Source organism: Ailuropoda melanoleuca, chromosome 16 (genome assembly GCF_002007445.2).
Source record: "Ailuropoda melanoleuca isolate Jingjing chromosome 16, ASM200744v2, whole genome shotgun sequence".
In the NCBI taxonomy this organism is placed as follows: Eukaryota; Metazoa; Chordata; class Mammalia; order Carnivora; family Ursidae; genus Ailuropoda; species Ailuropoda melanoleuca.
In genome coordinates this window covers 88,840,238-88,864,989 of record NC_048233.1, presented here as the reverse complement: position 1 = coordinate 88,864,989, position 24,752 = coordinate 88,840,238, and the positions used below count along the sequence as shown (strand labels likewise).

Here is a 24,752-nt window from a genome sequence, read left to right as displayed (position 1 = left end):
TGGAAGGGCAGTGCCCACCTGTCCCTTTTTCTGCCCAGTCTGTGCCCCACCCTGTCATGGAGGCCGGGGGCTGAGCCGGAGAGGCCCGGAGGGAGGGGGTGCCTGCATGCTGCCCTCCTGTCCTCCCCTGGATCCCTCCTCTCTGTCCTCAAGGCCTCAGGCCCCTCCTGAAAGCCCCCTGCTGGCATCCCATCTCTCCCTGGGAACTTTCCAGAAGTCCCCCAGGAAGACAACCCAAGCGCGTGTGCCTGTTTATTTCACGGCTTGGAGCACAGACACGTCCCCACGTTGCAGGGGGTGGGGCGTGGGGATAAGAACATGCACGCAAAATCTGGAAAATGGGACGGTTGGTCCCGATGGTGCCTCCCCCACACGGCTGAAGGCTCTGTATCTACATGTACATGTGCAGGTGCTCGCGTGTGCGCACACACATGCACGCACACGGCGGCACTTGACACGGAAACAGAGGCAAGACGCCAGACGCTGCTTGCAGCCTGCCTAAAATATTGCAATTGCGTTTATTAAAAAAGTGTAAAATGGGAAGACCGTGCATCAGTCCCAGCAAGGTGGCACACCTGGGCTTCCCTGCCCCAGGGAATGCTGGGGCTCGGGAAGCCGCCCTTGCCATCCCTGCCCACGCAAGCACACCCGTGCCCAGGTGTGCGGTGCTCCCCTTGCCACGCCCAGGCTGTGCGAGGTGGGGTTGGTTCCACTGGTATGTGTGGTGAGGGTCCCGCCCACACAGCACAGAGCATAATAAAATCCAAATGCTCTCCCCCGAGCAGCTCCATCTGCCCCAGAGTCCGAGGGAGGCCCGTCTCAGCGCGACTCGGGCAGCGTGGGCAGGGTGTCAGGAAGGACAGCCCGGTGCGGCAGGATGGAGGCGGCTCTGGAACCTCTGGGACTCCTGGCTTGCCCCGCCAACACTCCCCGCTCACGCCTGCTGCGGAATGACCGTGCAAAGCCCGGGCAGGCTGTCCACCCACGCCTCCGTCACTCCCTCGGGACAAGTGGACGCTGGACTGGGAATGAGCGGGCAAGTTGCCCAGGGGGCATGAGGCATGAGGAAAGCTGCATTTGGCTTCAGCATTAAGGCCGGCTCTGGGTGGAGGGTCCCACAGGGAAGGTCAGACCTCCCCCAGAGGAGCCTGTGTGGCCCTCCAGGTCCCTTCTGCTGTACTCCTGTCGCCATGGGCCCCTCTGTCCACAGTGGCCACGCTTGCCGGCTCTCTCTGCCTCCCCTCGAACTGGCTGAAAGTGCTAGGTGCCTGGGAGGGAGGGCGGGGGCTGGCCGAGGTCTGCAGGTGTTGCCCACGTTGCCCCCTAAGGGTCTTATTTGAGGACGTAGTTAATGAGCAGCTGACACGCCAGGAACACGCAGAGCAGGAACCAGGAGCGGGGGCTCTGCAGGAGGCCTGGCGCCGGCACCTGCCTGGCCCTGGCCGTGGAGCTCAGCATGGCCGAGAGGTGCCTGCAAGGACAGGGGAGGACGGCGGCTGAGCCAGGCTGGGCCCACACAGGGCGTGCATCCCTACCTTCAATGGACAGCTCATGCAGGGGCCTCACGGAACAGATTCCAGGGGAAGGGGTTCACGGCTGGGGTAGCTGGGCCTCTTGCAGCCTCTTTTCTACTCTTGCTGCAACGGGCTGAGCCCCAAAGGCCCACGTTGGAGTCCTGACCCCCAGTACCTCAGATGTGACTCTATTTGGAGACGGGATCTCTCAAGAAACGATTCAGTTAAAATGAGGTCATGGGAGTGGGCTCTAATCTAGCACGACCGGGGTCCTTGAAGGAGAGAGGATCAGGACACAGACACGCACGGATGGACGACCCCATGAGGACCCAGGGAGAGCACGGCTGCCCACACACACAAGGAGAAGAAACCTTGGGAGAATCTGGCCCTGCCCACGCCTGCATCTTGGGCGTCGGCCTCCAGACCCCCATCTGTGAACTGTCTCATGGCCACCCAGGACACTCGTACCCTCACCCTGGATTCTGGTAGCACTGTGTGTCTGCTGAAGCGTCTGGCTCCTCGGGCTCTCTGCTTCACAGCCAGCCTCCTCCGTGGTACCAGGGGGCTGACTCACTTTGACTCACCCGCGGCTCCTCCAGCCCATGCCTTTGGCCTTCGTGTTCTTGCACAGAGCTCAGGAGCTCCCAACCACCACCGGCTCATCCCGTTCAAGCAGGACCCTCTATAGCATGGCACCCCCAACTCCCCCGCCCCATCTGGCCTGCCCAGGGCAGAGCTGGGCGCATTCCTCCTGTCCTCAAGCCACCAGACCCTCTGCAGACCCTCCGGGTTCTAGCTCTGAATGACTTTCCAGAAGCACAGCCTCCCTGGCCTCCGTGGTGCCCCGGCCTCGAGTGAGGCTTACCTGTGCAGCTCCTGCTGGGCCTCCCGGATTGACAGGATGGCCTCGTGCAGTGCCTGCAGCCGCCGTGCCTCCTTCCCACACCGAGGGCACGGGCTCTCGCTGCCTGGGACATCTGGCCACCGGTCACGGGACCCAGAGGACAGCGGATGGAGAGAGAATCAGAGGAGCCGGCATGTCCAGGGAGCCGGCATGCGGGGTCCCGGCTTTGCGCCTGGCTAGGGCCCCAGCCCCACCTCTCGCGAGCCTTCAGGTGGAGCTAACAACACGGGAAGTCGAGGGGCAGGCATGGAGGGAACCCCCAAGCTCAGCTGGCCTCTAATAAGCCCTGGGAGACAGAAATGGCAAGGCGCAGCTCACGCACTATAGAGTTGGGGACAAAGTCAGGGAGCAGCAGGCATGCCCGTGAGGGCAACGGGAGGCAGAATCAGAGGGTCATACACAGACAGGTACTGTCTGGCCCTGCCCCTCACACTGCCCCTGCCAGGCAAGGGGGGCGCTGCACCCTCTGAGTGCAGGGCTGGGGACCTGGTCTGCCCCTGGGCTCAGGGAGGCCGGCTGGAGGACCCTGGGAGGACGGTCAAGGTGGGCCACACACCTGCCCAGGGAAGGCACTTCTCTGACCCTTCCCCACCCTGCAGAGTAGCCGGCCCGGGGGGCTCACCGGGAATGAAGTCACCATCCTCCTCCTCGTCCTCGTCCTCCTCATCTGAGAGCTCTGGGCAGGACTCGGGTGTGGAGCTGCTCTCGGTGACCTGGCTGTGGCCAGAGGGCTGGTCGCTGGCCTTGCGGTGGCGCCGGTCTGGGCCAGGGCCCTGGAGAGAGATGGAACCACTGCAGCTGGGGGCACACCCAGGGCCACCACAGCTGTGCCCGCAGGGACAGGGATGTGCCGGCCTCGAGGACAGGGCGGCTCTAGAGGACGAGGCTGTGGATGGTTCTGACTCGGGGGCCGTGACAGCTGGTCCCGGCCCACTCTGTGAGCTGACCGCTAGGCCACCCCCAGCGCCTAGGGGACCACTCCAGTGGGACCTCCGGGATTGGCTGACCTCCGGTAATTCCCCAGAGTACAGGAGTGGCCGAGGGGTGGCTGACTGGAGAGGCTGAGGGGGACCTGGGGGGTATCCGGGTGGGCGCCTGGGAAGGGGTGGGGCCGCCCGGCCTGAGGGGCTACAGCAGGTGGGGAAGGGGAGGGGCTGGGACACATGGGCAGTGAGATACTGTGACCCTTGCTTGCTGGGAAACTGGGACCACCGGGCAAGAAGGTTCATGCCCTTTCCGCCTGTGTGATCATGGGCCTCCCGCTGTGTGCAGGGGAGGGAACTGCGGGCACACAGAACCTGCGGCATGCAGGGGTTTGGAGCTGTCACCTGGTGACCTCTGCCCACGTGGCACCGGTGGGGGGGACACTCCAGGCTTCCTCGCAAGCTGCACCCTGGTCTGTGTCTCAGGAGACCTCGCACAGGCCTCCTGGAGCCTCCCCGCTTTCCCTCCCTGCCTCTCCTCAGCATCCCTGCAAATGTGGGCTCCTTCTCCTGCCTGAGCAAGCCCCCAGGCTGCCCTGAGCCTCAGCTTCTTCCTCTGCAGACTGGCATGGGGTGCTCTTAGCATCACGGAGGGCGGCTCCAGGGAGCAGAGGGCTAGGAGCCAGCACACCCCTGCACGGCATCCCGCACCCCGGATGCCCTGTGTACACAGCCCCCCTGCAAAGCACACCCCTTCATGGTGCCCCATGCACGCAGCCTCTTGCAAATCCAGGCACCTCGGGTGCCATGCTGGGCAGGGCAGGACAGGGGATGAGGGGAACCAGAGGAGGCCCCGCTGGGAGGGGGTGAATGTGTGTGGGGGGGGTACCGAAGAGGGAGGGGCAGGCAGGAAGCATGAGGGTGGGGGAGGCAGCCACACCTACAGCCTGACAGTCCCCTCCTGCTGCTGAGGTCGAGCCCAGGTAGGGACCCTGGAGGACCTGACCTGGTGCCTAGGCCCCGGGCTGCCCAGGAAGGTGGTCTGGTGGGCCATGGTCTCCCGCCGCACGGTGTGCAAGACCCCATCTTGCTCAAACTGGGCGATGTCCTTCAGAGGGTCCCAGGGGCTACGGCTGGAGGGTTCAGAGGACATCGTTGGCAGGGCAGTGGCCCTTGTGGGGAGGTGGCCCCCTCTTGGCCCAGCCTCAGCTTCCCAGCCACGGCCAGAGCCCCCAGAGAGGACCTACTGCAGGGGCCAGCCAGTGGAGCCCCTACAGGAACCACACCGCCAATCACCCCTCCAGGGGAGGAGCCCCCCTGGGGGCAGTCGGCCCACCCCCTGCTACACTCACTCCTCATGCCGGTAACGCCACTCCTGGGTGGCGGGGTCCAGCTGGAACAGCTGTGGTTTCCAGGGCACGAGGTTCTGCTGGCGCTCGCGGGTCCGCTGCCGCTGTGCCTCCTCCAGCGAAAACTTCTCCTGTGTGGCCTTGTGCTGGTCACCCTCGCCGATGGCCCTGGAGACGTGGTGCCAGAGCCTGGGAGCGGGGCACATGCTCTGAGTGGGTGACCTGGATGGTCCCACTCCTGGGCCCCGGAATGGAGGCTTAGAGAGCAACCTCTGCTTGGTTGCCTCCAGGGACAGGGAGCTCACTGTCTCTTGGGGAGCCTGTGTATCTTAGAGAGCTAGTGATTCACCGTGATGGGGTTCTCTCCGACCCTGAACTCATACTTGCTGCGGGCAGGGTACTCCCTGTGGAGACCCCAGACCTCACTCCTCCATCAGCTGCCCCAGCGGGACACGTTGGCTGTCATAGGGGGTCCCCCCTCCCTGCCAGGGACATCCTGGGACACGCTCGTCACATGGAAACCCTGCCCAGCCACGCCAGGCCTGGGTCTGGGGGTCCCACGGGCCCCGGCGGGCTAACCTCTCCGACTCCAGCTCCGTCTGCTCCTCTAAAAGCACGGTGTGCCGCTTCAGCCTCTGCCCGCGGACCTCCCTGCTCGGGTTCCAGAAGAGCTCCGTGCTTCCTCGGCCCTCCTCCTTGATGAACACTTCTCGGTCCTGCCCCAGATGACCCAGGCAGGGTCAGAGGTGCTGGCCCCGCGTCTGTCCCCGTGCCCGCGGGCCCACCTGCCCCGGATGGCGGCCTCTTACCCAGTGTCCAGTGAGACGCGCCAGGACCTCCTCTCCTGACGTGATCTTCCCCGAGATCTGGTTGATGCTGGTGCTGCCCCCGAAGAAAGGCTGTGGGGACACCCCAAGATGGGCTGGTAAGGGGGTGGCAGCCTCCCCAGGACTCTGACGGCCCTCAGTGAGCCAGGGAGGAGGAGGCCCCTTTCTCACAAGGGTGCCATCTCTCAGCCCCCAGGACGTGGGAGCCCGGCTAGGATGGGACACAAAGCTGGAGGCCGCCACAGTCGCCCAGTGCCCCAGCTTGAGCTCAAGGATGCAGGAGGCCTACTGGGGTCCTACCGGGGGCTTGTGCGCCCCATGGCGGGGAAGGGGTCTGGGCCTGTCCTGGCTCCACTGTGTGGCCTACAGGAGCCCCTTCCTCTCTCTGGGCCCTGGCTATGCTACAGACATGCCAAGAGCTGCCCCCTCCTGAGTGCATCTGCTCCGGAAACCATCCCCGGGGCGCGGAGGGGGCTCTTCCTTGGCCCGAGCCCACTCCCCTCAAGGCCTCCGGTGGCCGAGGGTGCTGCAGCCAGCGCTACCTTGAGCTTGAATTCCAGCTCAGCTTGGAAGTTGGTCTTCTCACACTCGATGGTCACTCTACCGCCCAGCTCCATGGTCATAGAGCCATACAGGATCCCTGAAACACGGTCCCCCGCTCAGTCCTGGCACCGCGTCCCCACCCAGCAACGCTGACCCACCGAGGGGGCCGGTGTCGGACCCTGAGGGAGAGCACAGGAGCCCCCGGGGACAGAGTCTCTGGGATGGAGAGGAGCTGGTGGGGGGGCAGGGCCACACCTGGTTCCTCAGTGACCCTCTGCCCCCAGGGGATGGGGTCTCTGCCCCCAGGACCTCTACTCCTCAGAGTTGCTCTGTCCAGGGAATGTCCCGCCCTTAGTGGGTTCCTTCCTCCCAGACACCCTTTCCAGGCTCCCAGGAGCCCCATTGCCCCCATGAGACGCTCATCACCGTCTGTCATTTGCTCTGTAGGTCGGGCCCAATATGGGCTCCTCTGTCTTCCCCATTCACTGCTGGGCCCAGGACCTGCCCAGCCTGTTTGTTTAAACTAATACGTACACTGTGTGTGTGTGTATAAAAGATTACACTCATCTGTTTATTTGACAGAGAGAGAGCGAGCGAGAGCACACAAGCAGGGGGAGCTGCAGGCAGAAGGAGAAGCAGGCTCCCCGCTGAGCAGGGAGCCCGACATGGGGCTTGATCCCAGGACCCCAGGATCGTGACCTGAGCTAAAGGCAGATGCTTAACCGACTGAGCCACCCATGTGCCCCAATACATATATTTTTTAATTAATGAAAGAAAGCACGAGTCTTCTGTTTCTTGCCATGCGGAGGACTTAATCTAATTAAAGAGAAGAGCTGTGTATGTGATAAAACACTTGGCCATGTGGGATAAAATGAAAAGAAAAAGACAAGCCAAGGGAAACATCAGAAGGGCTGGGAGTGCCCCCAAATCCCGCCAGTGCGCAGGATGGCAGCCCCGTGCTCCTGCGTGCGGCTTGCCCTGGGAGCCGTGAGTGGGAGAGGCAGCTGGGGGGCAACTGGGGGGCAGGGGGTAGATCCCGAGAGAGACATGCCAGCCTTCTCTGACTACACTTGCTTTTGTCGTTTCGACCTTTGGATCCAGGTAAATACTGCATTTCCATAATTATCTACGAAATGAAATTACAAAAGCAATTGCTAGGGAGCAAAAGGAAAATGCAATGAAAGGGAAGTGGGTGTCTGCCTGGTGGTGTGACAGTGGAGGGGAATCACTCCTGCTGACTTTACAAACCCCAGTGGGGCATGCTCAGGACGAAGCAGTCCCCAAAAGGAAACCGGGGCTGTTTTCAGCCGTGGCTCTCTTGGGGGGAGGGCTAGTTAGTGTCACTCTGGTGTGTGTGAAGTGGGTAAGGGAGAGTAACCACAGCCCAGAGCGGTGCTGTTTACAAAGGGCCTTTCCCGAGGCGGGGGTGGGGGTGTGGGAGGCGGTTCAGCTACCAGACACCGACACTTTGAATCGGACTGGAAACCTGTAAACTCAGGATCCATTTTAATCTTTAAAAAAAAAAAAAGGTGCTTATTTTTCTTTCTTTGGAAAGTTCTAGAAACAATGACAAAACCACTCTTAAGCGGATCTAACTTGCAATCTGTGACAGGAAGTGGGCCCCTCGGGTGAAAACATTTTGTTAGACAACCTGCGGGGAGTTCTGTTCCAGGCTAGAATGTCATCAGAGAGCCAGGGGGAGCCCTCAACGTCCTGCTGAGGGCACCAGCCGGGGCTCTGCCCTCCTGGGGGGCGGGGGGGCCTCTCACCTTTGCAGTGGGCGTAGGGCATGGTGAGGGTATAGTCCTCTGCCCGGTTCAGGAAGGTGAGCGTGGCCCTGCCGTCCAGCAGAGCCGACAGCGAGTTCCCTGCAGAGATGGGCCGGTGGGTGGGGCCAGTGAGTGGACACAGACCCTCAGGACCTGGGGGCCCACCCCCAAGTCACGCAGTCTGAGCTCCCTTCTAGCAGCAGGTGCGAAGCGTCCCCGGTCCCTCCAGCCGGATGACTGTGGGGCAGCTGGGCCTCCCACCTAACCTGTGGGTGACTTCACCTCCCAGAGACTCAGATTCCGGAAAAGCCGCTGCCCCCCCCCCCCACCCCGGGCCCAGGGCACACATGGCCTGTCTCCCGGGGAGGGCTTCTCAGGCTGGAGGCTGCATGCAAACCCCCTTTGATTGTCACCCCCCCAGAGGGGGTACTGCCCCCCGCGGAACCTCTGTGGCCACGGAACTGTTCCACTCTGCTGACACAGGGACCACTAACCACAATAGCCATGCAGCACGTGTGATGTGGCCGGCCAACCGAGCAGCGGTGTCTTATTTTCCCGCATTTTGATCAATCTAAAGGGCCACGCGTGGCTCGTGGCGCCGCACTGGGCAGCCCAGCTCTAGACGGCGCCTGTTCACGCAGGTTCTTGCCCACAAGTAGTGCCCCCTGTGGCTCAGGGGTGGGGGCCCCCGGGCTCTTCCTGACTCCGGGTCCCTGACCCGTTGAGGTGGGGAGGGAGATAAACCCGCCACTGCATGGCGAATCGCGGGGCCCAGTCCTCCCCCCATCTCCCCCAGGCCCCAGGAGAGCCCAGGGGAGCCCTCCCTCACCGTAAAACCGGGACTTGGCGGTGACGCTGCCGCTGACGCAGAAGCCGTCCCTGCGGTTGCTGACGTGGAAGGCGGACACGGGAGGGTGGTGGGACACCTGCGGGCAGAGAGGCGCTCTGGACTGGCCTGGGGAGACGGGGGTCCGGCTCCCTGGTGAGAAGCCCCCCCCCACCCTACCACGTCCCTCTGGCCCTTCCCGCTCTCATGCCTGCTGCCCAGGAAGGCGGACACTGAGTCGTGGGCCTGGTGGCGGTGTCTGCACAGCACCCTGGGGAACGGGAGGCATGGCCCCCCGCCCCCCCCGAGGAGACACTTGCTCCGGTCGCACTGCTGTGCCTGCCTCTCCCGGGGGAATCCCGATGGGCGGATGTGGGACCACCCACAACGTGCACAGGGCTCAGACTCTGCCCGCTGCGGAGCCTGGCGTCCAGCCTGGGGGTGGCGGGGGCCTTGCCTGCTCCGCTATGTAGAAAGTGTGGCTGTTGGTCTGTGGGTGGGGCCAGCAGCAGCGGAAGGTCTCCCCCAGGATGGGGTTGTAGGGCTTCTTGATCCCCTGCAACAACAAAAGGGAAGCTCATGTGAGAAACCGGGTGGGCCACGGACCCGTGCGGGATGGGGTGTGGACCGAGGGGCAACACGGGGGGCTGCCATAGCCCACACCCCCAGGTATGCACAAGGAGGTGGTCTCTAGACGGGAGGGTCTCGTTTGCCACCAGCACCGGGGGGCTGCACCCCACTTGTGCTCTGGGGAGAACATGCTTTGCCCGTGGTTCACTTTCTGGGGGGCAGTCTGTGAGATGTCCCGTCCAGTTCTTGGCTCCCAGGAGGACCTGAGACCCTCCCCAGGTCGTGCTGTCCCTGGACTTCGCACAGACCCGGTGCACAACCTGGTCAAGGCCCCAGTGGGTTCTACCGCCCGTTTGATAAAATCCCAAATCCCGCAGGTCTGCTCTCCGCCTTCCTGCCTCCCCTTCAGCCCCGCTCACCACCTTTCTGCTCCCCAAATGGCCCAAGTTCGTCCCCACTGCAGGGGGAGCAAGCTCTCATTCAGGAGAGCCCGCCTCCTGGGGCTCAGACCCCCCGATCTGGTTGGATTCAGCTGGCCGCCCCTTCGTGCTACCCGCCAGACATGTCACGTCCAGCTGTGTGTGTGAGTGTGTGTGTGTGTGTGTGTGTGTGCGAGCACGTGTGTGCATGTACGCGTGCGCTTCCCCCGGAGACGGGACTCCATGAGTGATCGGTGCCTGCAGATGCCCTGGGAGGGACACCTGCGGCCGCCCTGGTGAGCCGCGTCTGCACTCGGACCTGCCATGTGACTCTGGGCCCCTCGCTCGCCTGCCCGCCCCCACGCACACCTGGACCTCAGTTCCCCATGTGCACAGTGAAGTGGAAACAGAATGATGCTTTCACACTTGTGCCCATGGAACCCCAGGGCGCCACAGCAGCCAGGGAAGGGGGCGGGGCTGCAGGCTGCTCCTGTCACTAGCCACCCCCCCAGCACCCTGTGCTCAGCAGACCCTGAGTTGTAGTTCTCAAAAAGGTTTCTATAACTACGAGCCACACCATGAAAACCACAGGTCCCAGGGGCTCCTTGAGGTGCACGGTTGAGAGCCCCTTTCTTAGCACCACGGTGTGTGGTCGCTGTTTCTCTGAGGTGTGGAGGTCTCCCTTGGGCCCTGCAGGGAACCAGGACCACCCCTGTGGGCCTGGCCTGCTAGGGGGTCCCTGGGTGGTAGGTCAGGGTGCTGCCCCCTATCTCTGAGGACCGGGGGCCACAGAGGGGACCATCAGGGTCCTTCCAGGCCATGTGGGGTCGGGGTGGCCCCAGGCTCTCTGAGGGGCAGGGAGATACGGGGCTGGGCAGGGGGGTGACGACGTGCTGGGCCTCCCCTCTTACCTTGGGTTTCTTGTAGAAACCGGACAGGTACCACTGCAGCACCAGCTTGATGCGGCTGTAGGCGTCCCCCTCCAGAGCAGCCCTGGGACAGCACAGGAGAACCCCTCACTCCAGGCCGGTCCCTGGCCACCTTCTTCCCAGTCCGCCTTCCATCCCGCCCCCCACCCACTGGTCACCTGGGCCCCTCCTGTCCTGCCCAGCCCCAGGGCAGTGGGGAGTTTCTCACCCTCCTACAGGGACCCAGGTTTTCCATCTAACCAGAGCACCGGTGCAGACCGGGCTTTGCTGGCTCAGGCCTGGCAGGGTGCCTCTGCCGCCAGGAAGGCCTCTGGGAGGTCCCCCCTTACCCAGGTCCTCTGTGCGGGCTCCTGAGCCTACAGCTCTCTCTCCAGCCTCTACGGCCTGCAGGTGCAACTTGAGGGCACTGAGGCCAGGGCCCAGAACTCAGGACAAGAAGGCTGCCCTGTATTCACCTTTGATGGCTGGGGGCCCTGACCTGACACGCAGCTGCCCCCCCTCCTGCCTCTCGACCAGCTGCTCCTGGGACTGGTCTTGCAGACAGGGCCCACTAGGAGGCTGAGCCGGCAGGGACCGTGGACTGAGCTCAGCCTGGGGCCCCGGGGCCCCTCCAGAAACATCCGTGCGGGGGGGGGCAGGGGCCAAGGGAGGCTGGGGTCTGTGGGCGCACATGGGTGCAAGGGGCACCCCTGCTCGCTCACCTGGACAGCAGGTCGGCGTGGTAGTAGTAGTCAGACAGCTTGTCGAGGAAGGAGCGGGGCTCGAGGACGAACGTGGGCAGCACCACGCGGGACAGGTCCATGCCTGGCCGCAGCTGCTTCAGCAGGACCCACATCAGACTCTTGTTCTCTTCCGACACGGTCTCCACCTGGGACGCTTGGCCCAGCTGCTGGCAGAGGGGCTGCGGTCGGGCCCCCAGCTCCATGCTGCCGCCGGGAGCCGCCGGAGATGGGGGGGATAGCGGTGGCTGGCTCTGGCCGGAGGCGGCACCCTTCTGTGGCCTGGCCCCCGTGGCCCAGACGCCTGTCTTGCCCTGTCCGACCCCTGGCCAGAGGGGCACGTACGAGCCTAGGCCGGCTCCTGGAGGAGGGCCAGAGCTGGATTCGGGCCCAGGAGGCGGGAAGTGTCCGGGCTGCCCGTGCGCCCCTTCCTGCTTCCTAGACTTACTCCTTGCAATGGCCCCCGGGCACCTGCACTGTGGGTGCCCGGCCTTAGAGGGGCCAGCTGACTTGCCCAGGTTCACACAGCCGGCCGAGGTGGGATGTGAACTCAGAGCTGTCTGTGTTTGTGGCATGACGGTAGCCACCCAAAGAAAAAATCAGTATCTGTCACCACCCTGCTGGGCTGCCTTTGACAAGGTGTCTGCCTCTCTGCGTGGGCTTGCCTGTCCTGAGGTCTCCTGCCAGGCCTCCCCAGGTCCCCTGTGGGGCTGAGTCTTGTCTGTGCTCAGCCTCTGCAGGGACCCTCGCGGGCATCATTTCCCCCCATCATGGTCCTGTCCCTACTCCAGCTGCCAGCCTCACGGTGCTGTCAGAGTTGAACTGTCCAGCCACCTCCCATGTGTCCTGAACCCCCACCTGGCCCTTCTCCATGGCTACCTGGGACCAAGGCCTCCCAAGTGCAGCTCCCCACAGTGGGCCCGGGGGCTTCTATCTCCACCCCTTGGCCTTCTAAGGGCCTCACCTGGACGCCAGGAACGCCCGCCTAAACCGCCCCAGGGCTTTTCCCAACACCCTCAGCCAAGCCCTCACAGCCCACCCACACTCTCCAAGCTGTGGCCGTCCCCATCTGCTCCCCCAGCCCATGGGTGCTGCAAGCACCCCCCCCAGGGGGCCGGCCAGGCTCTGCGGCCTTCAGCGCTTCGGGAAGGCGGGTGAAGTACAGGGCGACACCTGGTTCTCCAGGGCGGTGGGCTCTCACCTCCCCGAACTCCTCGTGGACCTGCTCCACGTACGTGGTCCCCCTTGGCACGGGTCCCTCCAGGGTCTCCGACTGGGCGCTCCCGCTCTCGTTGGTCTTCCCGCTGTGGTCCTGGGTCTCATTATCCGACTCCTCAGCGTTCTCTCTCTCCGACTTGTCTGAGAAAGCATCGTTCTCCAGGGAGGACCCGTTCAGCCTGGAGGGGCAGATGGCGTCGTGGGTGCCCCCACCCCTGGGCAGTGAAGGAGCCAGACTCCTTGTTGCTTGGCCCCCCGCCCACATACAAGGAGACACCCCCGTGTTAGTCCCAGTGACAGCCAGGTCCTGGGGTCCCCGGCAGGCAGGAGACCTGGGCTTCTGGGAGGGGCCAACCCTTGCCCACCGCACCCCTGCTCACGGGCACAGGTCCTGGTCGTGGATGGCAGCCGAGGCGGGCAGCCCACACAGTGAGGGGGGCGATGCGTCCGGCGACGACCCGGGCTCCCCGTCGCGGCCCTGCCTGCGCGTGCTGAGTCTCAGGAGGCTGGAGCAGCGCAGGGCCAGCTCCAGGGCATCCAGCCAGCAGCGGCCTGCGGGGCGGCACGGGGTGAGCCCACTCCAAGCCCGGGGTCGCCCCTCCACTGCCAGACACCCCTGTCCCTTCCCCTCCTCCTAGGTGTGCGTGGGCGTCAGTGTGTGGTGTGCAGACATGAACAAGGACAGGGGCCTTAGCCAGCAAGCCCTGATCAAGGAGAGACACGTGCCTGGAGGGAGATGCCCTTCTGGGGATGCTCACGGCACTCCCTCAAGGTAATACCTTAGTGCGCCTCGGAGCCCGAATTCCACCCAGACACCTGCAGCTTCTGCGAGGGATTTGGGGAGGAAGGCCCTACCTCATGAGAACTGCCTGCCACCAGGTCTCAGGGGGCACAGGGGGCTCCCGCGGGCCTGGAGCACAGGCCCAGAGGGTGGGTGGCAGGCTGGGGAGGGGGCTGGGGCGTCCCAGAGGGAGGGCAGGCCAGGGCCTCAGACAGGCAGCTCCAGAGGGTGGAGAGTGGAGGGACCAGGAGGGCAGTGGGCAGACCCAGAGGCAGAGTCGGCCGAATACCCCCATCCCTGCTGTCTTCCTGGTGAGGGCTGCCAGGGAGTTCGACCAGCACCACTTCCATTTGGTGGAGGTGTTAGCAGCTGTGGGGACACGTGTCCACCAAGGTGCCCCCCGGTGTCCCCGTGTGATTACTAACACGGCCCTTCCACTCACAGGGGCATTTGCCCCATTAAGTGTTCTTCTGGGGAGCGTGGCTGGGGCCTGGCACGGGGAGGCAAGGGTTTGCAGGGATGGTGGCCCTGGTTCTAGAGGGTTTCGTTGCAGGCCCAGCCTGGGCTGAACATTCATGGTGGCAGAGGAGGGGGTGACAGGAGCAGCCCCTGTAGGACTCCGCAGAGCGGGGCATGCTTTGTGGTTGCCATGAAGGACTAGACACCCTGAATGCTCTGTGTCCTTTGAAGCTCATTCCAAACCCTCTCCCCGTCCTCCAGGAAGCCCACCCTCATACCCACAGGGGCTGTGGGCCCTTCCTCCCTGCTCATGGCCCCCCAGTCCATCAGGGACCCAGCTCATGCCTCAGCCCCATGGGCCTCGTCTGACAGCTGCTTTTCTCTCCCGCCAGACTGCGGGCTCCGTGAGAGCGTGACCAGTCCCTCCAGAGTGTGAACGTTGCATGTGTCCACCACAGGGTGGCGTGGCACCAGCAGGCCGGCCACCAGCCCCGGGGCTCTGGGCCCTGAAGGCCTGGAAGGGGGCAGCTGCATTTACCCGGAGCAGCCACTGGAGGGCGCTCCAACAGCATGTGCGGCATCTGGGAGTCCCGATTCGGATCCCCATCCAGGCCGTGGCTCTTCCGTGCCGGCAGGTGGCGGGGGCCCGTTTTGTCACGCGTTACACGTGGATGGTAAGGGTAGAACCAACCAATTCAGTAGTGCCCAGCGAGCGCTTGGCGCACAGGGGCTGTGATCCGGCGACTTTAAATCGGGTCATGGGATCGTCCTAACAACTGGGGAGCTGGGCACTATTGTTCATGTTTTACTTTGGGGAGACTGAGGCTCGGGGAGGTACTAGCGAGTCGAGTCGCAGGCCTGCCTGGCCCGAGCCCAGGCTTGGCCGCCTCCTTCTTGGGGGGCAGTGGGAGGGCCTGAAGAGCGGCCACGTGCACCTGGTGTGCAAGTCAGCCGGGGCACCCAGGTCGCGCGGGGTCACCGGGGAGCCCTGCAGGGCAGGCGGGGACTCACCGTCCGACTCAGAGGCGGCCCTGAAGATCAGGTAGCTGCTGGGGAGGGGCTGCGTGATGGAGCCCACACTCTCGCCCTTGGGGCCCTGGGGAGACAGACCTGGTGTCACCTGGGAGGGACACCCGGGGACAGCTGGACACACAGGTCACGTGGACTCATGCACACCCACACTGACACACACATGGCCGCAGACGCCCAGGTGGGGTCAGGCGGCCGGCAGCGAGAGAAGAGCATGAGCGGCTGGCTCCATCCACGGCTCTCCAGCTCTGAGCTCCCTGTTTGGACGTGGCTGGACTCAGCACATGCACATTCACAGTAACCAGTCAAATTCAAATCTCAGAGCAAGAATACAGCTTTGTACAGAAGTACAGCCCACGCAATATTGGGACATACTTATATTAAAAAGAACTATTAGGTGTGTGTCTGAAATCCTAATGGAACTGGACATTCTGGATGTCATCTGGTAGCCTGACCCCCGTTGGTCGTGGGCTGGGCAGCTCCCAGTTAGGAGGCTGGGTCAGGGAAGTCTGGGCTGGGAGCAGCTGCTCACACAGCCCCATTCCTCAGCCCCACTGAGCGCTCCCCCTGGAGGACAAGGGACCACATCTGATCCCCAGCCACCCAGAGAGCCCCCCCATGACTCCCAGCAGCTGGCTGGTGATGGGCCCATTCGGAACCCCGAGATTCCCCTCCCGGCCGCCCCCCAGTGCCTGTCTCCCATGGGGCATCCCCCCAGGCCCCATTCCTCCCCCGCCCCCACTGTACCTTCACGGCCCAGACGGACTGGTCCAGCGGGTGGAAGAGCTTGAAGCAGAACCCGTCCTTCTTGGAGGGCCGCTCGATGAGCTCACAGCAGTGCAGCAGGACGGTGCCCACCCACTGGCCCACCTTGGGCGTCTTGTAGATGAGCAGAACCCCTGGCTTCAGCACACACCACAGTTTGGTCCAGCTCTTCAGGGTCCCCCGGATCTGCGGGGAGGGCGCCACTATCAGGGAGGCCCACACCCCGGGGGGCACCTGGACAGTTTGGGGGGGTGGCGCTGGGCAGCGGGCAGAGTCCTCCTCCAGCTTGTACAAGGAGCGCATAAGTGAGAGCGACAGAGTGAGGCTTCGAGGCCAGGGTCGAGGCCCTCCCGGCATCCCGGGAGGAGCCAGCCAGAGGGTGACTGTTGTCAGCTCTGTAACTCGTGAAACTTGTCATTTCTTTTCTCATTCCAAAGAAACACTCACTTGCGTACCTCATTTTTTATTCATAATTTTGTGGGGGGAGAAAAGGAGCCCAGGTCCCAGGCAGACGGCCATGAGGGCCCAGGTCCTCGGCAGATGACCAGCTGCAGAAAGGCCTGTCCTGTTGGCCCTCTGAGGCAACCCCAGGATTCGGCAACTCTCCCTCCACCACTGCGGTGTGGAGACAAGTCCCCGGGGCTCAGTGAGGTCTGAACACGGGCCTCTGACCCCAACCCGAGAAGCCAGAGTGCAGCCTCCCCTCCTCTCTGCCCCAGCCCAGGGCTCTGCACACATCCTGGGACCCCCATCTGCAGGCCAGGGCCCCCACCTCAGCTGGATATGGGGTCTCTGCAGATTTAAGGGGGTGAGGATGAGGCCACATTGAGTGGGGTGACATTTGGACACACACACAGGGGCCACGGGAAGGCAGAGGCTGGAGGGGTGCGTCCAGCAGCCCGGGGAGCCCAGAGCCCCCAGAAGTTGGGGGAGCAGGGAGGGTCCTCCCTTAGTGCCTCCGGGGGCCTGGGGCCCTGCCCCCAGCTTGATTTCAGGTGCTGGGCTGCAGAACTGGGAGGGAGGGGATTTCTGTCTTGAAGCCACCAGCCCATGGTCCTTTGTTAGGGCCGCCGCAGGACTGACACAGACCACAGTCCCAAACACGCCGAACTGCCTCCTGAGTGGCTGTGGAGGTGGCCATGGCCGGGACACCACACCAGCTCGCCCCACCTACCTTGAGGCTATCAGCCATGATGACCACGCTGGGGTCCGTCAGGGCACTGAACAGCTGCCTTGTGGCTCGCTTCTTTTCCTGCCGGTAGTTCTCCTTCTGGGCCTGGACCCCGGGCACCCAGAGGGTGGGTCAAGGGACAAGGCCCCGGCTGGCCCCCGGCTGGCCCCCGCCTCAGCTCCTCCCACCCGCCAGCACCCCCACGGTCCGGCCCGGGAGGGGGGCGAGGACAGGGGCAGGGAGAGGAGAGGAGAGGAAGTGGGGGGGCTGGGAGGTGGCCAGGACGTGGTCTGCCCCCTCCCTTTGGCAGGCGGGGGCGTGGTGACCTCACTGGCCCATTCCCCCAGCACATGACAAACTTGTGTCCCCTTCTTGGGCCCGTGCCCACCTTGAGAGCTTCCTTCCTGGTGACCTTGGCTGTTGGGGACACACATTCCTTGTCGGACCCATTGTACAGTCTGTACTCTGCCTGTGGGGGGAGGCAGAACGGGCATCAGCTTGCGGTTTGGGGCTGCAGAGGGCTGGGGGGCGGCCATGTGGGCCTGAGGTCCAAGAAAGGTACTCCTGTCCCTCACGGCATGACACTCTCCGTTTGGCTCACCACCAAAGCCGGGAGTGGGGGAACAGAGATGGAGGGCTCGGGGTAGCCAAGGACAGCATGTGGGCGGGAGCTCAGAGGTGCCCCGAAGCGTCTACCCAGCCACCGCCCTGTGCCCTGCCTCTGGGCGGGGGGCCACGCGTGCGGTGCAGACTCCCATCCCCGGTGCCCTGGGAGCTGCTGAGAGTGGGCCTGTGTGCCCTCCGGAGCCTGCCCACGGCAGCGGGAAGGCAGGTGCACCGAGGAGGAGGCTTGGCCCCCCAGGCCCGCTGGACGTGCTCCATGGGCCGTGAGCAGCAATCAGGGGTCTGGGGCCAGAAGGGGCCATGGTCCTTTAACAGATGGGGAAACGAGGCCTGGGGGTTGGTGAGGGTAGTCAGGAGAGGAAGCTAGGACTAAGGGCTAGAGGCAGGGCAGGGCAGAGCATGGCCCGAATCCTGCCCTCTGCCTGTTTCTGCACAGCCTGTGAACTCAGAATAGTTTCACATTTTTAAGTGGTTGAAAAAAAAGTCAAAAGAATAATATTTTGTGAGACATAAAAATCATATGATTCGCAGCTGCTTTTTCTGTGATGGCAGCACGAGTACTTGAGACAGAGCCATGGTGACCACGAAGCCTCAGAGACTCACTCCCAGTCCCTTCCAGAAAGAGTCGGCCTGCCCTGCTCTGCTCTCTGGGCGTTCTCGCCATCGCCGCCCTGAGCTGCCAGACAAGGGAGAGAGACCCGGTGGACCTGAGCCCCCTGGCCTGCTGGAGGCATAGGCCCAGTCACTGTCCTGTTCGACTGACTGGGAAACTGAGGCCCGGAGAGGGCAAGCAACTCCCTGCGAGCCAGGAAGCGGCCCGGCTGGGGCTTGCATCATCCAGCAGGCCGGTCGCGCCGTGTGCCAGGCACAGTGTCAGGCACTGGGGGTGGAAAGGACAGGCGGGCCCCCCACGACTCCCACAGCTGCGAGAGCCGGGCTCATTCTCATTCTCCGTGTCCTGCAGATGAGGAGACTGTGGCACGGAGAGGCTCAGAACCTGCCCGGGGTCACACAGCTCATGAGGGGCCGAGCTGGGGTTGATCACAGGAAGGACACAGGTGCAGCAGGGACTCAGCTCCAGAAGCAGTCTTCGAGATGAAGCCTGCTGGGTCCTGCACTGCCGGACGCTGGCCGGTGGCAGGCTTCAGGGCCGGAGCTGACCCACTAAGGTGCTCCCAGGGGTCCTCCTGGGGAGCTGGGCCTGTCATGCCTGGCACCCCAGCCCCCTGCACACAGGCTGTGCCCCCAGCCTGGAAAGCTCTTCCCTGTTGCCGGGAAGCCCCTGCTCCCTCCTCAAGCCCCACCAGCCACTCCCCGGGAGGAAGATGGTTGTGCCCCTCCTGCTGGCCTCAGACCCTGTGGACGCACACCTGCCCTTGGCCGGCCCGGGACCTCTTGCAATGACAGCCACGCAGACGGTCCTGTTTGTTGTCTGCAACTCCCGCCAGGGGCCCTGACATCCCAGCACACCCCGGGCACGGCAGCGGGGAGCCTGGTAAGCATCTTGAATGAATGAAGGAAGGAAGCAGTGAACCAGCCGCCCAGCTCTCCTCCAGGTGCAGCCGAAAGCAGCTGTGCTTGATTTAGGCAACAGAGGAAGAGACGCAGGCTCGGGGCCTCGGGGTGGGATGGAGCCTCTGTGCCCTGCATCCCCGCAAGGCCACTTGGGCTCCGGTCACTGCAGCCCTGCCCGCCAGCTCCTCTGTCCTCAGGGCCACCCCGGGACCCTGCCCAGGCCCCCTGGGCCTTCTGTGCTCTCCTGCTCACTGCTGCACATCAAGGCACAGCACGGTAACTTGGCATGGTAACTCGGCACGGTAACACGGCTCAGAGCTCGGACCTCCAGAGTCTGATCACAAACGCGCAGCCTATGAAAGTGACTTCAAGAAACCGCTTAGAACGACCTACGGAACAGGAGCCGCATTTGCAGTCACACATCTGACAAGGTCTAGGGTCTCACATATACAAAAAGCTCTTACAACCCAACAACAAAGACAATGCGATTCAGAGACAGGCAGAGGACCTGAACAGACTTTTCTCCAAAGGAGTCCTACAATGGTGAAGAAGCACATGCACAGATCGTCAGTCATTAGGGACACACAAATCGGAACCACAGAGAGACACCACTGCATACCCACGGGGACCACGACAACAGCGATCAAGGAAAAACCCGGAAGACCCACGTGTGGGGTGGGGGTGAGGAAGGGGAGCCCTCTCTCATTGCCGGGGGTCGTGAAACAGTGCAGATGCAGTGGGGGAGGGTCTGGCAGTCCCTCAGAAAGTTAAATACAGAATCCTGAGACGTCCCCGTGACTCCGGAGCGACCACCCAGCCGCAGTCCCACTCTTCCGGGCTCCAACACGGTCCCAGGAGCTGAAGAATGAAGACAGTTCACCAGCGGATGAACGGACCAGCCAGGCATGGGCCGTCCACACCTGGAATAGGACTCAGCCCAAACAGCAGCAGGGCTCGGCTACACGCCACCGCTCAGGTGAAGCTCAGATCACGCCCGCCGGAGGGAGCTCACACGCTGCACGATTCCTTCGCCGCAAAACGTGCAGAGCGAGCAAATCCACAGACACAGGAGGGGGAGTCAGGGCTGCGGGGCTGGTAAGGGGGCGCGGGGAGGGCTTGGTGGGGTTTCTGGCTGGGGGACGGGAATGTTCGGGAACTAGACGGAGATGTGCTTGCACAGCAAACGCACTGAATGCCCCTGAACCGGGCATATACAATGGCTGGTTTCAGGGTATTTGCATTTCACCGCACAAAAAACACACCATCTCCATTAGCTTGTGTCTCTTCCCAAGCTGCGTCTCCCCAGGCAGCCTCAAGTCGCCCTGAGGAATCGGGGGTGCGTGGAGCTTTCTCCACCGCTCCCCAGGAACTGACGTGTGGCAGGCTGAACTTGTGCTGTCTGGTGCTGTCTTCCCCCCCAGGACGAACGCACCAGGAGGGCAGGAGGCCGAGCTCTCGGGAGCACCCCCCACCCCCGCACCCATGGCCCGCATGCGGCTCGGGCGCCACCCAGACCTAATTACCGAACGGACGGGATCTGAAGTTTGAACCAAGTCACGTTGTTTCTGACAGTGTGTGTATGTTTTATCGGGTCGCAGAAGGACACGACGTTTTCAGTGTTTTTATGCCATAAGCTTGTACCTTGAAAAACTAAATAACCCCAGTGCCAACTGACAGATAGATTAACAAATGTGGTCCGTCCATGCAACGAATACTCCTCAGTCTTAAAAGGGCGGGACATTCTGACTCTGGCCACAGCGTGGATGGACCTGGGGACATGACGCTGAGTGAAACAGGCCAGACACAAAGGGACAAATACTGCAGGTTTAATCCACATGAGGTCCCTAGAGTCTCCAGATTCACAGGGATAGAGAATGGACGGTGGGCGCCGGGGCCAGGGGAGGGACGGGGGTCGTTGTCTCAGGGGGACAGAGCGTGGACAGTGGGCACCGGGGGAGGGATGGGGGTGAGTGTCTCAGAGGACAGAGTTTCATTGGGGAAGATGGAACGTTCTGGTCATGGATGGGGGAAGGCTGCACAACACTGTGAATGTGTTTCGTGCCCCTGAGCTGTGGGCTTAGACTTGGATAGGTCGGTAAATCTGGGGCATGTATATTTTACTGCAATGAAAGATGAAAACGAATTCAATTGAAGAAAAATAAGTACGTAAACGCACAAGCTCTGACTGCCCGACCAGCAGCTGGCAGCCCTGGGGCCCAGGATGGAGAAGGGAATGGCAGGCTCCGGAGCCTCTGCAGTGGGGCGCACCCCCCACTCCGGTTTCCTCTTCGCCCGAGGCAAACACAGGGACAGATCATGAGAGCCACAGCAAGCCCTCATTTGATGGATGGGGACATGAGGTCCCAGAGGAGTGAGGCAGTCACTCTAGGTCACCCGGGGCGCCGCAGGCGGCTGGACAGGGGGCGAACCTGGGGTCTGTCTGCACTGCTCCCCAGCCCCATCACCAGAACCCAGAGCCACCAACCTCTGTCAGTGTCTGGGGCCACGGCTGCCCCGGCCTGAGACCCTCTTGGGGACAGAAGGGTGTGCCTAAAACCCCATGTGCGGTGCCCGGGGCCTCAGCGCCCTCCCTGGACCCAGGTGCTGCCTGGAGGGGCACAGCCAGGCCCGAGCCAAGAGGGGCTGGCCTGGGAAGCATGAGGCAGGTGGGGGTGGGGGTGGGGTGTGCGTGCGTTTCCAGAACTCGCCCCCCTCCCCGAGCAGAGGGGCGTACCTCGTGGAGGGAACAGCAAGGCAAAGGCAGAGGGAGGGAAGGCTCATCCGTCAGTGGTTTCCCTACAACGGAAGGGCTTGGAGGCCTCCCTCTTACAGTGTTTTCTATCCCAAAATGCCGCCTAGCAGCCCACGGCCCTTGTCCAGTCCCCAGCCTCCCCGGCCTGAGTTATGCCAGGAAGGGGGCTCCAACAAGCCAGCTAACAAGCTGTTTCTGACTCCATCCCTCGTCCCAGCCTCCCCAGATGTGGGGTTCACAGCTGCCCCTTCTGGCTCACATAAGCTGGGGGTGGCAGGCTGGGCCCGGTGTCCCTGCTCCCACGCCCCCCCCCAAGCTACTTTCTATTGTTCCCTGGGCAGACTCCCTCTCAGTCCTCCCATGGCCAGATTCTTACCGGTGGCCCCTTTGTGGCAGAGCCTGGGGTCGGGGGCCCTTCATCCCTCAGCAGCGATGGGCCATTGGGCTCCATGTCCTTCCCTGAAAGAGAGTGGCTGGAGTGAGGACCAGGGCGTGGCGTGGGCCAGCCCCTCCGGCTGGCCGCCCTGAGTGCAGCAGGTGAGGGGTGGGCACGGGCCGCCTAGGCAGGGTGGGAAGCCAGCAGAGAGATCAAACACCACCAGCCAGGGTCCCTGCGGGGTGGGGCCCGGGAGTGGAGGCCCAGCTCCCACGATCTGCAGGAGGAGCCCAGGCACCTGGGGTGCTGGTGCTGCACATCCAGCCCCCCCGCTTTCCGAGGAAGAACGCGGTGTCCGGGTTCCGAGGCACATGGTGGGTTCAGGGTGCCCGGACCACGCCTGGCCTCCACTTTCGCCCTGATGCTCTGGCAGCTGGGCTCTCGGAGGGAGGTGGCCAGACACGGTCCGTGTCCCCCAATCTGGCAGGTGTCCATTTTCAGCTTGGCTTAGGAAGAGGGAGGGAAGCTCAAGCTGTCTGCATTCAATCCGGGGGAAACAGTCATCCTTCCCTAGCTCCATTGATTTTGAAGAGGGTTTCCAAAGCAGGGTTTACAGGCAGGGAGATGAGGGGTGGGCTCAGAGGAGGGACGACAGCTATGCCCTCCAGCTTACTGCCGGGTCCCCGTGCTGGGGAAACCATCTGGGCGGGGTGGTGAGGACAGGCGCCCACAGAACCAGCCCCGGCGGGGGCTCTGCACACCCACTTCCTGGGGCCCTAGGAAGGGGCTGGGGGGCTGGGGACGGAGCGCCATGCTCTGTGGAGAGGCCAGCATGGCAGCCTGAGGAAATGGTTCTGTCCTTGGGGGCCTAGGTTCTCCTGGAGCAGGAAGGCCCTGGAACAGCAGCCACTCCAGGTGCCAAGGCCTCCCTGCCCCAGCCAGGAGCCTCCCTTACTGCCTCTGTTTCTGCGTCCAGAAAGCACCCTGCTCTCCAAAGACGAGCTGCCCCCAGAGCCCGGGCGAGGGAGCCCCCTGCTGATCTCCACTGCCAAAACAGCTCCGGTGCCCTGCTGGCCCTTTGTTCATACTACCCAGCACCAGGACCTGGGCGGCGGTTAGCCGAGCAAGGCTGTCGCTCGCCCTAGCCGGAGGGCACAGAGAGNCACCCTGACCCAATGCCCGGGCACATGGTGAGCTGGGAGTTTCTGTACTTCCAGGGTGCCCTTCCCTCCAGGACCCCCTGACTCAAGGGCTGTCTTGGGGGGCTTGTCCTGCACTGTCACCTCCATGTGGGCACTGCCTGCTGGCCTGGGAGGACGGGGGCCCTCGGAGCCCCCACAGGAGTGGCTCCATCTCAGTGGCAGTCGGGAGGCAGGCACTGGCTCGTCTCCTCTGTCCACATCCACCTCCTCTCCCCTGCCCCCGGGACCTGCCCACTCCTCTTCTCCTGGAGAAGGTCCCTGCCTGCTGGGTCCTGCACTGCGTGGGCCGGCCACTCTGGGGACCAAAGACCCTGAGACTGGCCACCAACTGGGACCTGTCCTTTCCCTCCCCCTGCTCCTGAGAGGACATGGCAGCAGAGAACAGAGGTCGGATATACTTTCCCAGGCATCCCGTGCCCCTGGCCTGTGTCACCTGACAAGGAACATGTCACACGGCCTGTTTCCATATCTACTTGTGAGATTCTGGGTGGGAGGTCCTCCCGGCTCTCCAGGGGCAGGACAGACACTGCAGCTGGGAAGGGCTCGGGCATCTCTCTCCTCCCTCCCAAGACAGGCAGCGGGCGAGGGGCAGGCAGGAGGGAGGAGGTGAGGTTTCCCAGGACGGGAGGAAAGGCAGGCCTCTCTGGGAGCAGCAGTCTCAGACACGCGGAGAGCACTCGGCTTAGACTCTGCTGGGCGGGCTCGTGAGGAATTGGGTGACGGGGCAGGGAGCACCAGCAGGTGCAGGTGACCTTGTGCCCTGTGGGCTCAGTGCTTTAACCACCAGTGGCATGACAGCCCCAGTCTGGACTGCTCCCTCTCAGAGCCCAGGACTCCCTTGCAGCTAAGAGGAGGTACTGATATCCCCATTTTACAGATGAGGAAACTGAGCCCCAAGAGGTCCTGCCGCTGGCCCAGGGTCACCCAGCCAGCAGAACTGGGGCCGGCACTCAGGCTGCCGGTTCCTGGAGGCTAGGTTGGGAACCGCCCCACGACACTGCCTCTCCAAAGACGAGCTGCCCCCAGAGCCCGGGCGAGGGAGCCCCCTGCTGATCTCCACTGCCAAAACAGCTCCGGTGCCCTGCTGGCCCTTTGTTCATACTACCCAGCACCAGGACCTGGGCGGCGGTTAGCCGAGCAAGGCTGTCGCTCGCCCTAGCCGGAGGGCACAGAGAGGAGAAGAGACCTGCCTCAGGTCACAGAGCTGGACCGCGAGGCCGGGAAGACCCGTGCTGGCGCTGACCTGGGCTGAGAGGGTAGAGCTCATTTTCTCCACCGAAGAGCAGATTCCGGCTGAGTTTCCGGGGGTCGACTTTCTGGGGGGTGGAAGAAGGCGGACACAGCGAGAAGCGGCGGCGGAGAAAGGCCTCTTCCTTCATGGCCTGGGCGCTGGGAGGCTTCTGGAAGGAAGGAAGAGATGAAGTCACACCTCACGCAGAGAGCAGGGGCGGCCCCAGGGGCTGGTGGGCATCCTCCCACCCACCCTGGCAAGGGGAGCAGAGGCACTTCCGGGGTCCGGGGTCAGTGGCAGGGGTCACCCCATCTTGTAGTCAGACCCTCACTTGGGA

General features: G+C 63.3%; 1 protein-coding gene across 7 annotated transcripts in view; it reads right to left on the bottom strand.

Moving 5' to 3' along the window:
* Positions 1–487: 487 nt before the first annotated feature.
* Positions 488–24,752, bottom strand: part of OSBPL5 (oxysterol binding protein like 5) — a 49,735-nt gene continuing 25,470 nt past the window's right edge. For 2 of the 7 annotated variants that reach the window (XM_034645289.1, XM_034645288.1), the window contains exons 2-22: positions 24,428–24,584; positions 21,983–22,065; positions 17,104–17,184; positions 16,719–16,820; positions 15,527–15,730; positions 14,762–14,870; positions 12,891–13,062; positions 12,494–12,689; positions 11,275–11,462; positions 10,556–10,637; positions 9,113–9,211; positions 8,659–8,755; positions 7,830–7,928; positions 6,060–6,157; positions 5,500–5,589; positions 5,270–5,406; positions 4,694–4,879; positions 4,348–4,474; positions 3,041–3,191; positions 2,380–2,491; positions 488–1,471 (exon numbers count right to left, since the gene is read on the bottom strand). In XM_034645289.1, coding sequence (XP_034501180.1) covers positions 1,333–1,471; positions 2,380–2,491; positions 3,041–3,191; positions 4,348–4,474; positions 4,694–4,879; positions 5,270–5,406; positions 5,500–5,589; positions 6,060–6,157; positions 7,830–7,928; positions 8,659–8,755; positions 9,113–9,211; positions 10,556–10,637; positions 11,275–11,462; positions 12,494–12,689; positions 12,891–13,062; positions 14,762–14,870; positions 15,527–15,730; positions 16,719–16,820; positions 17,104–17,184; positions 21,983–22,065; positions 24,428–24,584 — 2,709 coding nt within the window. In that variant the 3' untranslated portion in view covers positions 488–1,332. Of the gene's footprint in view, positions 1,472–2,379; positions 2,492–3,040; positions 3,192–4,347; positions 4,475–4,693; positions 4,880–5,269; positions 5,407–5,499; positions 5,590–6,059; positions 6,158–7,829; positions 7,929–8,658; positions 8,756–9,112; positions 9,212–10,555; positions 10,638–11,274; positions 11,463–12,493; positions 12,690–12,890; positions 13,063–14,761; positions 14,871–15,526; positions 15,731–16,718; positions 16,821–17,103; positions 17,185–21,982; positions 22,066–24,427; positions 24,585–24,752 lie in introns of those variants that run through there. The other 5 variants (XM_034645283.1, XM_034645284.1, XM_034645285.1 and 2 more) reach the window with 5 other exon arrangements.